Genomic DNA, 16,676 nt, shown 5'->3' with positions numbered 1-16,676 from the left:
TCATCAGTCACTGTGCTTTATGTATTCCACAATTATATTTTGTTAACTTGAAATCCAACTTTTGACAATTTTCAAAATTGCTAATTTGTTTTCGAGACTCAGACATGTAGGCTATCCAGAGAAATGCTTGATGTTTCGTAGGATAATACAAAGATAACTGATATTTTGTAGATATTAGATTCGTTTTGATAGATTTTTTTACGTTGCTGAAGTGATTTTGGTTTTCATGTGTTTTACAAGAATATTTTTGGCAAGTTCTTCATGTTTTGAAGTGGTTGGTCATTATTGCAATTTCATTACCATTGCAAGATATCCTATTAATTAATATTCGATGTTTCTTACAATTCCAATAAACGTATGTTGTAATGTATATAATATTTATATACATATTTGTATTGTGCGTGTTTTTCTATGAAAGCTATTACATAGCGTTATAAACAATAAAAACCTTAGATCTTAAACTTCTGATGTAGAAGAAAGTAGGCTACTCTTATAATAAAATACTTTAATAAAGTGATTTTATTAGAATTAAATCTTTTTATTCAGAATGGTTGTATAACCTCTAATCTTTCCTATTCATCAAATTTACTCTTTTGTGTGAACTTTTTATGAATGAGAATTTCATATTACAAGAAAAACTCGTTTTACCAGGAGTGACAAGAAAGAAGCCTCAGTCCCCTTCTCGTGGGCCATAGGTAGTTCTCATGGATTTAGGACACCAGATTTTGGTGTCTCAGCAGTAGACGTGCTGGTGATCCGAGTGAGACACCAAAATCTGGTGTCCCTAGGCCTAGAGTAGTGAACGCAATAAGAACTATAGTGGCATTAAAACTCTTCCAACTCGGAGGAATATGCGACTGCGATGTTGCCGTGCTGAAGAGTATTCTACAACGTTCTTTAAGGTACGTTGTCACTGGTGCAGCTGGAACGATAATCGTTGCAGGGTCATTGTCACTGATGCGATTATTATACAATCGTTCAGTTGAAATTTGACTGTTGTCAAATTAATACTACTAAATGATGAGTTTGTATAAACGGCTACTTGGTTATTTGTTAATTAAAGATTTAGAAGATGAAGACATTTTTGAACTCAAGTATTAAGTGTACAACAACTTAACAAACATAATATTTTAAGAGATCAGAAGAAGGGTACCTACTTCAAAATATTAATATACATTTGTAAGCTGATGGGAGAATGCTTTTTGTGAGTTTTTCAGACTTTCCAAACTTCAGTTTAAGGTCTTGTCTAGTTTGATAAGTCTTCAAAACTACATTCCTTATCCAATCACAGGATATGAGATATATCACAATAAAAAAATCGTTCAACGACTGCGATTATGACTGCCCCAGAAGCAGACCCGTATGATAAAAAAAATAATGTGCAGTCAACGACTCAGGCGGTAGCCGCATCAGAGAAAACTGTGCCATTGAAGACAATAATGCACAGCAGGCGCTCTACGATTAACGTCCAACGACTATCGTTCCAGTAACACCAGTGACAAAGTTCCAGCCAGTTCAGACAAATATTGGAATAATAGTGAAGTTCAAAAGCCGGCCGTTCCAACAAGCCAAGGCGACACCCAGAATGTCCTTTGATTGGCCAATTCTCAACAACAGCTGGTACTCAGCCAATAATAGGACATTCTGAGAGGCGTGTTGGCTGGAACGATCGTTAGTGGCCAGCTTATTTCTATTGACCATTCCTCCTGCTGATTGCCAACATTTTCAGAAGTTTTTAGGTATCTGATAGCACGATTGATTACCAAAAAAATGGTGTATTGCATCGAAGACGCACATTTTCATTGTACAATATAGTGGGTTGGAAGGATCACTGTAGATATTTTAAAATAGACAAAGTTTATAAATAATTGATAATTTATTAATATTAATATGATAAATTACATCTGCTTAGATTAAAAAAAATAATGTTAGTTGGAAAAATAATTGTCATCTCTTTGCTTTTAGAAGCTACCAATCATGTTTCAAGGCAGTATTGATATGTACAAAACATGATACAAAACACACCACTCGACTAACTTACACATTACATTCATACTGTTAAAAATAAATATTTACATATTCCACAAGAAATTATCCATGTAAAATATAAATATCATTCTTACAACTAAAATATTTACAATCTAAAAATATTACATAAAATCTTTCCATAATAGACTGGATTGTTTTTAAAATTATTTTGGAAGCCTAATGCTTAAGGGTAACTATTGGAATGAAAATCGGAACTTATTATGTAGTCGTATATCTCTTTAGCTTGAGATTTAACAGTTGTTTGCACAGAATAAACATTTCTGAACTATTGTTATTTCTAGTCTTTACACAGTATTATCACTTACCCTACAACTTGGATTAAGACAAAATAACATATTTTTCACAATTAAAAGCTACATTCGGAAGACTGAAAAATTGACAATGTTACAACCAGTCATTATTGAAAAGCAGCCCAATTGGGGGATTACTAACATTCAATCAATAACATAATTTGTAATGAAACATGGATATGTCAAACATGAAATACATACTAAATCCAGTAATTTATTTAAAATCGATAACTAGGAATACTGATTATGGCAATTTTATAGCCTCATATATTTTTAATATTGGGAATAATTTTCTCGACTGAACACATAAGAAAAAAAATCAATTTCTGCAAAAATATTCACAATAATGTCAATGAGTTCTATTTAGAAGTAATTGCACTTGAATCTTATTGATATACACGCTTTAATTGATATTTTCTACCTCACAATACCAAGTAGACATTCAATTATTGTGAATGTCTTCATACATTTCTTCACACTTTTCTAATAACCTCAGTACGGGATTGATATTGTAAGGGAACAAAGCTTTGGAAACGAGTTTGTGAATGGAAAGCCGCAACCTGATGAGCACACTCATGGTGCTGTCCAGTTCCCGCGCACACACTGACACAAACTCCCCCCAATTCCTCCGAATGTATTTCAGTAATCTTAATAAGTAGAGCAGAAAGCAGGTCTCATTGGAGACGAGTAGGTCGAGCAACACTTGCGGGTCATGTGAAACAGCTCGTAGAAATTGAACGAATGTGACAGCAGGGCTCAGAGCCATTCTCAAATCAGGGAGAGCTGATTCGCGGTAGAACAGGCCAACAGTGACATCCAAGCAGCACACCATGCCCTCAACCAAGGCGTCATCCTGGTCGGCAAACAGCTGCACCACCCACTGGGCCAGGGGCGTTTCCGGGTGGAAGGGTAGTAGTGCTTTGACACAGACGTCCAACTGCCTGAGCACCTGGCGGATGCTGCGCTCTATGACAGCCATGTCAGCATCGGCATCGTCTGCCTCCGAGCCGAGGGACGAGTCACTCGACGAGTCGCAGCGAGTCTCCTTGACAGTGACGGCCACGGCCTTCAGCACCAACAGCACGGCCTTTTGCAGCAGCGGTCGGTCACCGTCACCCGCCCCGCCCCCAAACCGCCCGCTGCCGCCCCTGTAGGGCAGTGAGTCCAGCAGCCGCCAGTCCTTGATGCCCCGCACTATGAGGTGCGCCAGCGAGCACGGCTCTTCTGCCAGCACATCCTGCAGTGCCAGTGTCGACCCGTAGCACAACACCTCATTGAACAGGTTCAGCAGATGCTTCCAAACCACAGGCGGAACCCCAGAGTTCAGAAGAGTCACAAAACCGTCAAGATGAGAGTAGAACGGCTTTGTATCAACCACCGATAAATTGGCTTTGACCGAAATTATTGCTTCCCACAGAGCTAGGAATGTAATAACAGTAGATTCGTACCCTGGCGAAAATGATGTGATCAACGCATCAAATCTATTTACAACAGCAGGCCATTTCGCTTCTAAAGCTTTTATACAGAGACACTTGATTTGGCTGCTATCTAAACTTTCGGGATCGTTGACAGTGACAATATGACAAGAAGATGGAGGGCGGTCATCAGTTGATTCTTCAAGGGGATGTTCTTCACAGTCTTTATATTCAATTACATGCTTGATTACCTCTAATGAAAATGACATTTTGTGAGGGTGTGTCGAATTGACAGCATTCTCAGTGAGCCTATCCAGCCAGCGTGGATCCACATGTGCCCTGGAAACAAGGAAGAACGCCGACAGGGCACGGCTGGCTGAAAAGCACACAAACCTGTCGGGATGGGAGGCCAACTCAATCAGGTTGTCGACCAGATGGTGCTCGTTTCTGATGAGAGCATCGATGACGTCACCGATGCGCGAACACACCATTCCCTTGGAGTTCTGCTTGATAGCCACTTCACACAACAACTGCACTGAGCTGACAAACTGCAGAGTCCTGTCCCTGTTCCACTCGGCGATCACAGCTGTCCGGCAGCCGTGCATGTCGTCCTCAGCAACGAGCTTCATGCCCTGGAATGGTTTGCGCAGGCAGCTCTCAGACATCGAGCACAGACATTGGCCGAGCAGGTTGCGTTGCAACAGCTCCAGGTCCTCGTTGACCCCGTCGTCGGCTGTCAGCCGCACACGCTTCTTTGCCGGCTCCTCCATCCCTCTGCCTCGTCTGCCCTCCGTTGGCGGCTGCGGCGGCGGCGGCGTCGACTTATCAAGTAGCATTCTTCACGCACGTCGGCAGCAACAACTTTACAAAGTACAGCTCTCCGTTCTTAGACACCGTCATCATTGAACAACTTTCACGATCGTCAATAATGAGACTCATTCATTCAACACAACTCATTACCTGCAACAGAAACAACATAACAATCAAGTTAATAACTTTGTTGGTTTATAACATACAAAAACCCAATAACAGTTTTACCTCAATATTAACCTTAACAATTCAATTTAATCAACAATTAGTTTTAACGTTTAACAATGAAATGAAATATTATGAATCAGCATACATTATAAACTAGAGAAATTATGTACGATACCCGTGCTTCGGCACGGTCCACGGAAGACTTATGTTTCTCAGTTCATGTTATTCTTGATAATAAATGTTGTTCTATAGTGAGGTTAACGTTATAATGACAGTGAAGAAAGATAGGAGAACAGCGTTGCCAATTCTCTGTCTTCAGTAGAGGACAGCTGATACCGATATATCTTTTGAAATATCAAGTGTTCATTCTTGCTTGAAAGTTTGAAACAATCAATTTAGCCCAGTCACTATATACATTGGTGCATGCAATTTATATTGTAGTTCTGATTTTTTAATATATTATTTGGGTACATAAGAGAAGTCCAGAACCAATTTCTTCATGCAAAATTTCCTTGTGCTAGATACAGAGTGGCCCAAAAACCTCGTATTTTCGGCTCATTATCCAGTTTCAGCTATTTCTGCCAAATCACGTAATCGGACAGAAAAATTTGCTCTCGCCTTTTTTCTAGTTTATGAAATTCTGAATAAAATGAGATCATTCGGAACTCTCTATCTTCAATGAGTACTGATTTATGATTTTTCAAAAATGAGTGAAATTTGAAGAAAAAACCAATTCTGATGAATTTTCGTTTTTGATCAACAATATCTTCCGATTGTTACTACTTAGATGTATAATTCAAAATCCCTCTGGGCGTATTTATGTGCTCTACAATCTGAGATAAGGTAGAGCACTCTATCTCATATAGATTTCCAGGTACACCTGACATCAATGCTCCTTGTATTGTGAAAAACACCTAATTTTCAGCTCCAACCATCATCACCAACTATATTGTCCTCACATTGAAATTTCGCACAATGACATAAGTTCATGAGATTATGTTCTATGAGATGAAGAAATTGGTTCTGGACTTCTCTTATGTACCCAAATAATATATTAAAAAATCAGAACTACAAAATAAATTGCAAGCACACTCCCTTTTTTATGTCTATATTGACTGGACTATTAGGACTACTCTATTTATGTATTTTACTTAAATTTCTCTACAATTAATATTTTTTCTGATTGAGATGAAATATTTTATCAATTATATTTTTACATTGTTAAAAATCGATCTGGCAACGTTGCGAAGCTTAAAAAGAAGTGATATAATGGATTATGCTTTGTTGAATAATAGGCAAGAATAGCAATACCAATGTTAATCAATACTGCCATTATAAAGTAGACCGGACTATAGGATATTACTTGATATTGGAAATTTATATAAGCGAGAAAGTTGCTCAGAAATAATTGAATTTTTTTCATTTTTCAAAAGTACGCGGATGAACGTACTTCGGCGTCTCAGGAATTTCAAAGGCAAGGAGAGCAGCTGAATGTTGTGCCACTATGATGCTATCAGTAGCTGGGACCAACAAAACATGACGCTTGATAACTTCAGTGACTTCAAGCCACAAATGTCAACTCTGCCTCGACTAATCCATGGCAGCATCAGCTGATTGCAGTTCCAACTACTTTTGACAGTTGAAAAAAATCAAGACTTCCTAAATACCAGAGCTGTGCCTACAAAAGAATGGCTGCCGTATGTGATGGCCGGCATTGATATTTTAAACGGCAACTAGGCGAACTGAGACGCTCTCTAACAGCTGATTAGTTATTTTTCTTAGTAGAAAGACCATCATATACGGCGGCCACTTTTTCTAGGCTCAGGTCCAATAGTATATAGGAGGTCTTGAAAAAAAATCAATCATTTCTATAGTGAGTTTAACGTTATAATGGCAGTGGAGTAGGAAGGAGAACAACGTTGCCGATCCTCTTGTCTTGTCTAGTCAATGCCTTCTATAGACGGTAGCTGATACCGGTATATCTCATGTAATATTAACTGTTCATTCTCGTTTAAAATAATCAATTATATTTTATCACACAAGAAATTATATTTTTCAATAATTTCATAATTAAGATAACATATTTTGTTAATTAATTATTAATAATTGTACATTGTTAAAAGACGATCTGGCGACAGAGCAAAGCGAGAAAGAGATAATCCACTATCCGCTATCCACTTTTTGAATGATAGACAAGGATAGCAATACCATTGCTAATCAAAACACTGCCATTATAACGTGGACCTCACTATATAGTCCGGGAGCAAATGTCATTCAGTGGTCATTTTTGGGTAACAAACAGCCGTGGAAGATGTCTCAATTTCTTCGTTAGGTCTAGCATAATAAGGATCGTGATGATGATAAGAAGAAACCACAAGCAAACACCTCGAAAAAAGATGGCCGCCAATTTTTTTAGGATTTTGCTATAGCACTATTTGTATTTCAATAACCGTTCGAGATATTCAACCGTTTTTTGAACGAAAATATTTTTAAAATCTTCCTCTACAAATTTTGTTCTTTAAAATTTCCCTCTTAAACGCATATTTCATTAGTTATTATAACATTCAAAAGCCCAAAATCGTCATTTCTATTTTTTCAAATTTCTTTCTATCATAACTTTTTTTGTGTAAGGAATACAGAGAAATTTCAAATCTATGAAATTTAGAATGGTTCTTCAGCTTTAAAACAATATATCTGCATGCGCCAGTATGTCAATGTGTTCTCCAGCGCCCTCCAAAGAAAACCCTGCATGATTTCTGGTGCGTTTTTCCATACGCATGAGGTAACAAGCTTGCAAGTGGCCTCAATCTCTTCTTTACAACAAGCCGAATAAGAATATTGATGATGAAAACAAAGAAGATATTCGACATCATAAAAAAATTCAAGATGGCGATCATTAATGAAAGAAAATTTTATATCGCTTGCTATTCAATTATTGTGAGAGATATCAGATTGATTTTACCACAAAAATGTTTAGAATTAACCAATCTATAATATTCGAAAGAATCATCGAATTTGGACTACTTTATCGTGTTTAATTTAACTTAAAAACATGAAACATACATTTTTTGGGGACAATATTGCACTTTCCACTCCGTATTCGCAGTAAACATACACTGCCCCCTGTGGATTGGGGGAGGTTTGAGTCGATCTTCGTACTGAAGAATGTGTTGAAAACCAGAATTCATCCACAGTATCCATGCTTAGTGATGTGGATCGGGACTATTCCCAGTGGGAAGGAACTTATGATTTGGCAATATTTCCGGGAATATTTCCGAGGCCAAGAAATTTTGGGAATTTAAGGGAATTTATGGGAACTTGAGGGAATTTCTCAAGGATCAAAATTTCCATCACTTATAACTTTTGACACAATGCTCAGATTTCATCGTACTACACTTCATTCTGCTCGGCTCGTCAAGGCGGTCTGAAATCATGCATCATAAGTCAAATTCGGTCGATTAATGGAAAATTTATTGTTGAGTGTACTTAAGCCCAAATTCCAATACACAAAAAATTGCCAATTTCTATATTCAAAGCTGCATATCTTGTGAAATACTTCTGATAAAATTTCCAAATCTAGTGAGAATGTGAAAATTGTCCCCCTCTACCCACTCCAATGAATAATACTTTCGATTCCAAAACTATTCGAGAGTTACAGAAGATTTTAAAAATGGCGATTTCAGTTTTACATTTTTTTCGTGTTGGACAAGAGTTTCTAAAACGAGTCTGATACATCATAGAAACTCATGATTGATTCCAAATTGTAGATAAATTCATCCTCTACGAGCTCAGTTGCCTAAAACCCATCTTGATTCACGTTTCTTTATCATAGAACCCCCGAAACTGTTAACATGGGAAAAATATCTACAATTTCTGTTTTTTTTTCAACAATCAAATCTCACTTTACGAACTTATTTTTTCATGAATCATTAACAGCAGATGAAAGAGAAAATTCTATTGTACATTTCAAGATCACGTAATGATTTTTATAATAAGGGGTTACCTAGATACATAGCTTTGAATATAGAAATTGACCAATTTTTGTTCATTGGAATTTGGGCTCAAGTACACTCAACAATAAATTTTCCATTTATCTACCGAATTTTGACTTATGATGCATGATTTTGGACTGCCTTGACGAGCCGAGGAGAATGAAGTGTAGTACAATGAAATCTGAGCATTGTGTCAAAAGTTATAAGTGTTTGAAATTTTGATCCTTGAGGTGTCCTTAAGCGCGCCTCTCCACTAGGAAATACTGAAATAAAGTGCATCTAACGGGTGATTCTCATAGAAAATGATCTAATAAACTTATGCCATTGTGCGAAATTTCAATGTGAGGACAATATAGTTGGTGATGATGGTTGGAGCTGAAAATTAGGTGTTTTTCACAATACAAGGAGCATTGTTGTCAGGTGTACCTGGAAATCTATATGAGATAGAGCGCTCTACCTGATCTCAGATTGTAGAGCACAAAAATACGCCTAGAGGGATTATGAATTATACATCTAAATGGTAACAATCGGAAGATATTGTTGATCAAAAACTAAAATTCATCAAAATTGATTTTTCCTTCAAATTTAACTCATTTTTGAAAAATCATAACTCAGTACTCATTGGAGATAGAGAGTTCCGAATGATCTCATTTTATTCACAATTTTATAATCTAGGAAAAAGACAAGAGCATATTTTTCTGTCCGATTGCGAGATTTGGCAGAAATAGTTGAAAACTGGAAAATGAGCCTAAAATACGAGGTTTTTGGGCCATTCTGTATTTGGCACAAGGAAATTTTGCATGAAGAAATTGGTTCTGGACTTCTCTTATGTACCCAAATAATATATTAACAAATCAGAACTACAATATAAATTGCATGCACCAATGTATATAGTGACTGGACTAATAGTCCAGTCAATGAAAGATTATATCGGGAAAATTTTGGAACACAATTTTTGACCACATAGCTCTGTTAAGGGTAGTAAGGGGGTAAACATATCAAAATTCCTCACTCCTAACCCCTGTGCTAAGGTGGTGGGGGTGGTTTGAAAGTGCCATATTTTGTTTTTTGCATACATCTCGAACAATATGCGCCTTTCGGAAATTTTTGTCAAACACAATCATAATATTAATGCTCACAAATTATCCTACAAGATTCATTCCCTACATTTTTCCATATCTCTAATAGTTTTCTAGGTTTGAGCTCTCTAAGGTATCACATTTTGAAGAAAAACCCTTCCGGCTCCGATTTTTTCATCTTTTTGGCCTTAAAAACGTTTTAAAGATTCATTGAAAAAATCCGTGCTAATCATGGGCTCATAGAGCATTATATTCTCTTCAATTTCATCTATGGTCTCATTATTTTACGCATCTCCCAACGATTGTTGCAGCCGTTATAGTGTTGAGTGTGAAATTTTCAGTTTAACAATAATAGATCAATTGTCAGGAAAATTGGGAGGGAATTTTTGGAACACAACATTTGAATTCGCAGCTTTGTTTGAACTAGTTAGAAGGTGAACATATCAGAAGTCCTCATCCCTACTCCTTGAACTTAAGGGATGAGGGTAGTTTAAAAGTTGTAATTTTTCATTTCTGACTGACACGCATGTAACTGGGAAACAATGCATTTCAGCGACATGGCTAACTGAGTAAAAATGAAGCTAGATAAATTTCCGACAAGTTGTGTAGAGTTTTGTGATATCTTCTTTAGTTTTTGAGATATTCACTTTTAAAAGTGTAAAATCTTTGAAAAGACAGTTAGTTATTCTTACAACTTTTTGCACTTTCAGGGCTTATTACTCAACAACAATGCATCGAAAAATGTATTTTTTTTACACAGGGGGTGGGAGTGAGGACTGTGTTCAAAACTTTTCCCTCTATAATCTTTCATTGACTGGACTATAGGAGTATTTAAAAGACAGTGACTTGTAAAGCATTAAATCCTCTCCAATTTATTTATTTATTCGTATACAAATACTATCCAGGTAAAAACAACAGGTATTCGCCCAAAATTGCCTTAAACCTTTATTTTTAATGTATTATTTCATCATTTTAGCTTTCCATCAATTTTTATAGCAGTTTTAGTGTTGAGTGTGGTAGGAGTGAGGACTTTTTATATGCTTACCTCCTCACTATCCTTAAAAGGACTGTGAGTTCAAAAATTGTGTTCCAAACTTTACCCTCTATATCTTTTTGAGCATTCGTTGCCTGGACTAGTATCTTATTACAAGTTAAGTGAGCCTCAATGACTCTCGAAAGGTTGTGAGCTGTGGAATTATTTTCTTTTTGATATTGAATTAAACTCGAGTATGTTACTTGTTTTAGTTCAGCCTTTATTGCTGTATTTTATAATTTCTAATTTTTGGATTTTTATTCTACTCTAATCTTTATTTAGGGGTCAATTATTTTTGTGCGGAGAAATTGAATAAAATCATGAAATGGAAGTTAAATTACACTCAATACTTTGTTAGCTGATTTACAAGCATTTATTAGTAAGTAAAAAAATCTTATTCAACTTGTAAGACATGAAAGTAGCATGATTACAGTGGTGCGATTGAATGATTTATTGAGTACTCAATTCTCCTTTCAGTCTATGAACTTGAAATTACTGTTTTCTTTGAACTTACTACAATTTATAAGTTATTCATCCTTATATTTCTTACATAAATCTGTTGTATAACAGGTGATTGAGACCATGTGTAACAAAAAACGTCATTTTCGGTCATTTTTATGAAAGAAATCATAAATTTCCCTAAGTTCCCATAAATTCCCGGGAATTTATGATTTTTGGAAATATTTCCCTTAAATTCCCTGGTAATATTTCCTCGATCTTAAATTCCCGGGAATTTTACATCACTATCTTTGCTTGTCGTAGGAGGCGACTAAAATGCACCTCAAGGCAACTCCACAAGTTGCCTTGCCTTCAAACCCACGGGGATCTGCTCCATCAGGGCAGTTTCGGAGGGACAAAAAGAAAAACCCAAGAGACCAGTGATGGGTGAAAAACCAGTCACACGTGTGTGCGCCCTAAGAGAGGCAACTTGGCCGCCCCTTCCTCAGCGGAAGGATCTACAAAGAAGGCCAGGAGTGGAACTCACGCAGGTCACGAGAACTAATCAGTCTGAAGAGACTGCCAAACATATCACATTGGATTGCAACCAGGTGATGAATGGAATGTTGGTATGGGGAAAAACTCCTGGTTCTTGTAAAGGACATAGGTATTGGTTTGCCTAACTAACATACTACTTGGGAACACAATAAGCTTCAGTTGACGTGTGGGGTTCTTTGAACCTTTGGATCCTTGAATCCGACCATTCAAAAACAATAAACATACACTAGTATTATTGGTACAGTCTTCCAGAGCTTCAAGATGACATCTGATTGAAGGCTGTAAGTCCATATTTTACGGCTGAAGCGTCATTGGAAAAAAGAGTGAAAAGTACTGTTTGCAGTGGAAATCCCGATTGACATTCAAAAAATAAAAACATACTTCCAGTATGTTTTCAATTTCCACAAAAAAACTTGAATTTCCTTTCAAACCTTCAACTCTATCTTTGCACTAGAGCACTACTGGAATATCGAAGTTTGAAGATACAATTCTTGTCTGAATTAGAGCTTGTTCACAAGACAGCGATTTACGCACGGTTGGCAAATAACTCGATTCTCCAGCCTCTTACACATGACAGCGATTCATGAGCGGTTTGCCCTCGGTTAAGACTGTGCAAAGGCAGAAATTAACTTTCTATTTTTCAAAGTTTTTCGATTTGTAGGCTATATCATCAAGCTATCAAAATGGAAAAGTTTTCTCAGAAAAAAAAAAACATTTTTTCCGATCATTACTTTTTTGAGATATGAGCGCCTAAAGATTAATTTTTTTGAACAGAACATTTCAAATACGGTAAGAGATAAATCCATGAGATTTGGAAAATAAATTCTTCATGGTATTGTTGATTGAATATAGGCTAACTAAAATTTATGAAAATATCAATTTTTGAGAAAGCTATTCAATCTACTAAAAATGACCAAAAATAACTTATTATGTACCTAGAATAACGAATTGCTTTTTTTAATTCTATTTCCCAACCTGGGCGAGGGATGTCCCATCGTGGGCCGATCTCAAGCCCAGGTTGGGACATCCCCCAAAAAATTTGTTTTGCAATAAAAAAATCAATCGACAATCAATGCAGTTGCCATGAAAGTGTAAGCAAATACAATCAATATAAAATATTGAAAAATGAAGAATTTTTTTATTTTTGTCCAACTTATAGCTGTTTGAATTTTGGTGTCCCAACGTGGGCTAGTTTACCCTACTATGAAATATATTATCCTCTACAAGCTAACTTAAACTGAACATACTGACTGAAATGAAAATTGTAATAGAATGAATTTTAATTGAACTGACATTGTAATAGAATGTGAACCATGTGAACTGCTCTGCTCGAAACCGCTCGTTTGACTGAAGACTTGTGTACGCTCTCATGCATGCTCTAGCCCGGCAATCCAGCGGTTGGACTGGAAACTACGACCGCCGCGATTCGCCGGTGACTGCTCAAACCAATACCTTTCTATAGGGAATTTCTTTCCATATACCTGGCAACCGCGCGACAACCAAGCATGAATCGCAGTCATGTGAACAGGCTCTTAGAAATTTGAGTAAAATGCAATGCTACACAATTTGTCAACGCTGTTATTTTCTGCAATAGAAGGCTGTTTCAACTTATTTTTTACACACTATGGAGGCGACGAGCGGTCGCTATGTAATTGCAACTTTACACATTTTTAGATAGTTTAATTAATTGTATTTATAAGGATCAACTCAGGCTCACGCCAATAGAGGGATACGCGGATACCTCCTGTAACTTTGAATGTAGGCATAGACCTTTCTTTGTATTCATATGTGAAGGAAATAAACTGATATAATTGTTTTGAAATCCGAGGAGTCTATCTGCAAAATGTTGTGTTTCAGTCCAAATAAGTGTTTCTAATGATGTTATTTATTTTTACAGATTAAAAAAATTAAGGGGGACGGTTGGGGTAGTAAAAATGAATGAATTTCACAAGAAAATTGTTAATACAAATAAAATATTGAAATAGATTCATTTTTAATGACTCGACATTTTATTATTTTGTTTTCTGGACAAAGAAAACAGCCATGATATATGATTAGGTCCTACACATAAATTATGATACGATAATAAAGATTCTATTAAATGTCTCTAGCTTACTAGCACTATTTAAACAAAATTTCCGGTGGTTCGGAACCTACCTAAAACTGTATGCCAATTCACCTCTCATTATCATCCTCCCCATCTCCTATGCACAGTCCTGATGCTCATGCGAGCATCACCATCAGTAAAAACCCTATTGAATGATTTTGGAGAACAGTGACAATATTAGGCCTATTTGTCACTGAATAGAAATAAAAGCTGAAGTGAAATGAAAACTGGTTAACAATTGCAATTTAGGATTAAATTTTAATTTATCTTCTCTTTAACCGAAAAGTAAAGATCAACTTTTTTATTGCAGATGATGTCCACATGAGCTTTTTAATTGGGTGTGGGCAAGGGTATTTGATGAGATGATCAAACGTGTATGCCTATTCCATTGAATTTGAACCAGGTAGCACTGGCAGACTAAAGGGTGCAACGCCTTAGTCGTCTTGTCTTGGTTATGCTGGTCGGCATAGACGACTCTTCAGTTTGATGGAGTGGTAAGCTGTCTGTGTGACCCTACCTTAATAGATAGCCTACCCTAAGAAATCGGGAATGCTTTTCAATCTATAATTTCAAAGTTAAAGGTTATCTGGATAAATTATTAGAATATAAATACATAGCTTAATTCATTAGACAGTATCTCTACTAATCGTTGGTAATAGCTTAATTGTTTCTGACATAGGTTACATGATTGGTAAATGTTTCATAATTATGATTGGATTATTAATCATAATAGTTAGGTTAGGTTATTGACATTTAAATTTAAAATTTAGAACCTGACTGGCATGAGTTTTTTAGAATATTTGTTATTATGGTTTTAAAAATTGAAAAATAACTAAATTGAATAGTCTAATAAAACTTTAAACCCCACTTATTGGAATATTAAAATTTTGATCTGAACTGACAAGTTCCAGCAGTCTTCCAAGTTAGGTTAAAATATATTAAAAGCGAAGTGGCTCGTTTTTTAAAAGAATGAACACAATTTTATATAGCAAATATAAAATTTAGGCTAACTGACGAAATGCAATTCCACTTTATGTTTGTAAAGAAATTTGTAACACACTTTATTCACGGTAGCCTACCATAGGACAAGATAAATTACCATAATAGATTTTATTGTTACAATAATTGTTAGAATTATATACAACTTGAATTTAGAGAAATATCAAATGGTGGTTTTAAACAGAATCATTATTATTGAATAATTTTGATGAAGAATTCTAAATAGTAATTGATGAGACAAGGAGATTATGAAGACATGGCCAAGAATAGCGTACATCTTGAAAGTGCTACTGTTTAGTCTCATAAGAAATAGAATACAAGACAACTACTAACAACAATTTTAAACTACCAACAAATGATAACGATGAAACACTTACTTCTTTTAAAGCTTTGATATTGTCTGTATCCAAATGTCACACACTACTCATTCATTACAAAACTAATGAATGAATTGAAAACAAACAAGTACAGTAGGTAGTACACACACAGCGTATGGAATTCGAAAGAAATATAAATGATTTCACAATTCCAAGAATTCACTTTTACTACTACTGTTGAGTAAATAACTCACTGTCTCATAATTCAATAAAAAAACGTAAATAATAAAAAAGAAACACTTTTCAGATAACAATATAAGCGATTACTACTGTTATTACTTCCTAAATCAACGCCATTTTGAACTATATGACGCTGTGTCAAGTAAAGTACGAATGAGTGGTCAAGCTCAATACTTTCAATACCTTTTCACTCTAAAAAACTGTATCTTGTAGAGAATTATTACTAAACATAATAAAAAATGCTTGAAAAGCATTAAAGATTGAAAATAGTATTCTCTGCTCAAAAATTTCTCTCCAACAGTATTTTGACTATTTGGTGAAAGCACCCGAATTACTCAACGACGATGCTAGAATTTCTTCAACTCAAATTGCAGGCCTAAAGAGACCCTGTTTATTTTATTCTAAAAATGCCCTTTGAACCCTATTAATTATACTTGATCTAATCCATTCATTAGAAACTGATAAGAGGAGTTTAATTTATATTTTATCTGAGTAAGGGATAAAAATTTACTGAGATACGGTAATAATGGATAGGATAAAGTAATTATCCTGCAAATATTGATAATAAATGATAAAGATAGAAAAATACATATAAAAAAATGCTAAGGAAGACTAAATTGAAATTGAATGCATCCCATTATTTAATTAATAATTAAACCTCAAAAATTTGGCATCACTGTCCATAATTCACACTCCCAGAATTCCTCTGTCGACCGAAGGTGTGGCAGCCATATTTTATTGGAAGGCCAGTGGGGGTCAAGGGGTTGACCAATTTTCGTGAGAGATGTGTCATGTTATGTTGTGCATAAAATAATGATTGGAATAACATTTGTGTTGAAGGTAAGTTATCGATTTATTCATTTGACAGATATTTTTATCAATAAAATAAATTGTCTGTTTGTGTTTGTTACGGTTTTATGATAAATTTAACTCCCTCTTTATCTAATTTTCGTCTGTAGTGCTCATATCTATTTACGGTAATAAGTTATCTTTGTTTTTGATTTCAATTTTTTGAAATTAAATATAGCGCATCTTGCACTGTCTTATCTTGAGACAGTTGAGTAATATTATGCTAAAATATTATAACTTGAATCAGAAAAGCACTAGTTGAACACTTGTTTGACAGATCAATTCCATTGTTTATTTTTTGAAATTTGTAGGTAGCTCATCGTTAAATATAT

At 35.5% G+C, this 16,676-nt stretch overlaps 1 protein-coding gene across 1 annotated transcript; it reads right to left on the bottom strand.

Moving 5' to 3' along the window:
- Nucleotides 1-1,861: 1,861 nt before the first annotated feature.
- Nucleotides 1,862-15,864, bottom strand: LOC111064382 (protein lines). Its single transcript, XM_039423297.1, has 2 exons — nt 15,316-15,864; nt 1,862-4,714 (listed from the first exon to the last, which is right to left on the bottom strand). Exon 2 carries the CDS (start codon nt 4,588-4,590, stop codon nt 2,782-2,784), a length of 1,809 nt encoding a protein of 602 aa, XP_039279231.1. The 5' UTR covers nt 4,591-4,714; nt 15,316-15,864; the 3' UTR covers nt 1,862-2,781.
- Nucleotides 15,865-16,676: the final 812 nt, after the last annotated feature.

Source organism: Nilaparvata lugens, chromosome 3 (assembly GCF_014356525.2).
Source record: "Nilaparvata lugens isolate BPH chromosome 3, ASM1435652v1, whole genome shotgun sequence".
In the NCBI taxonomy this organism is placed as follows: Eukaryota; Metazoa; Arthropoda; class Insecta; order Hemiptera; family Delphacidae; genus Nilaparvata; species Nilaparvata lugens.
This window is presented reverse-complemented; position numbering and strand designations above follow the sequence as displayed.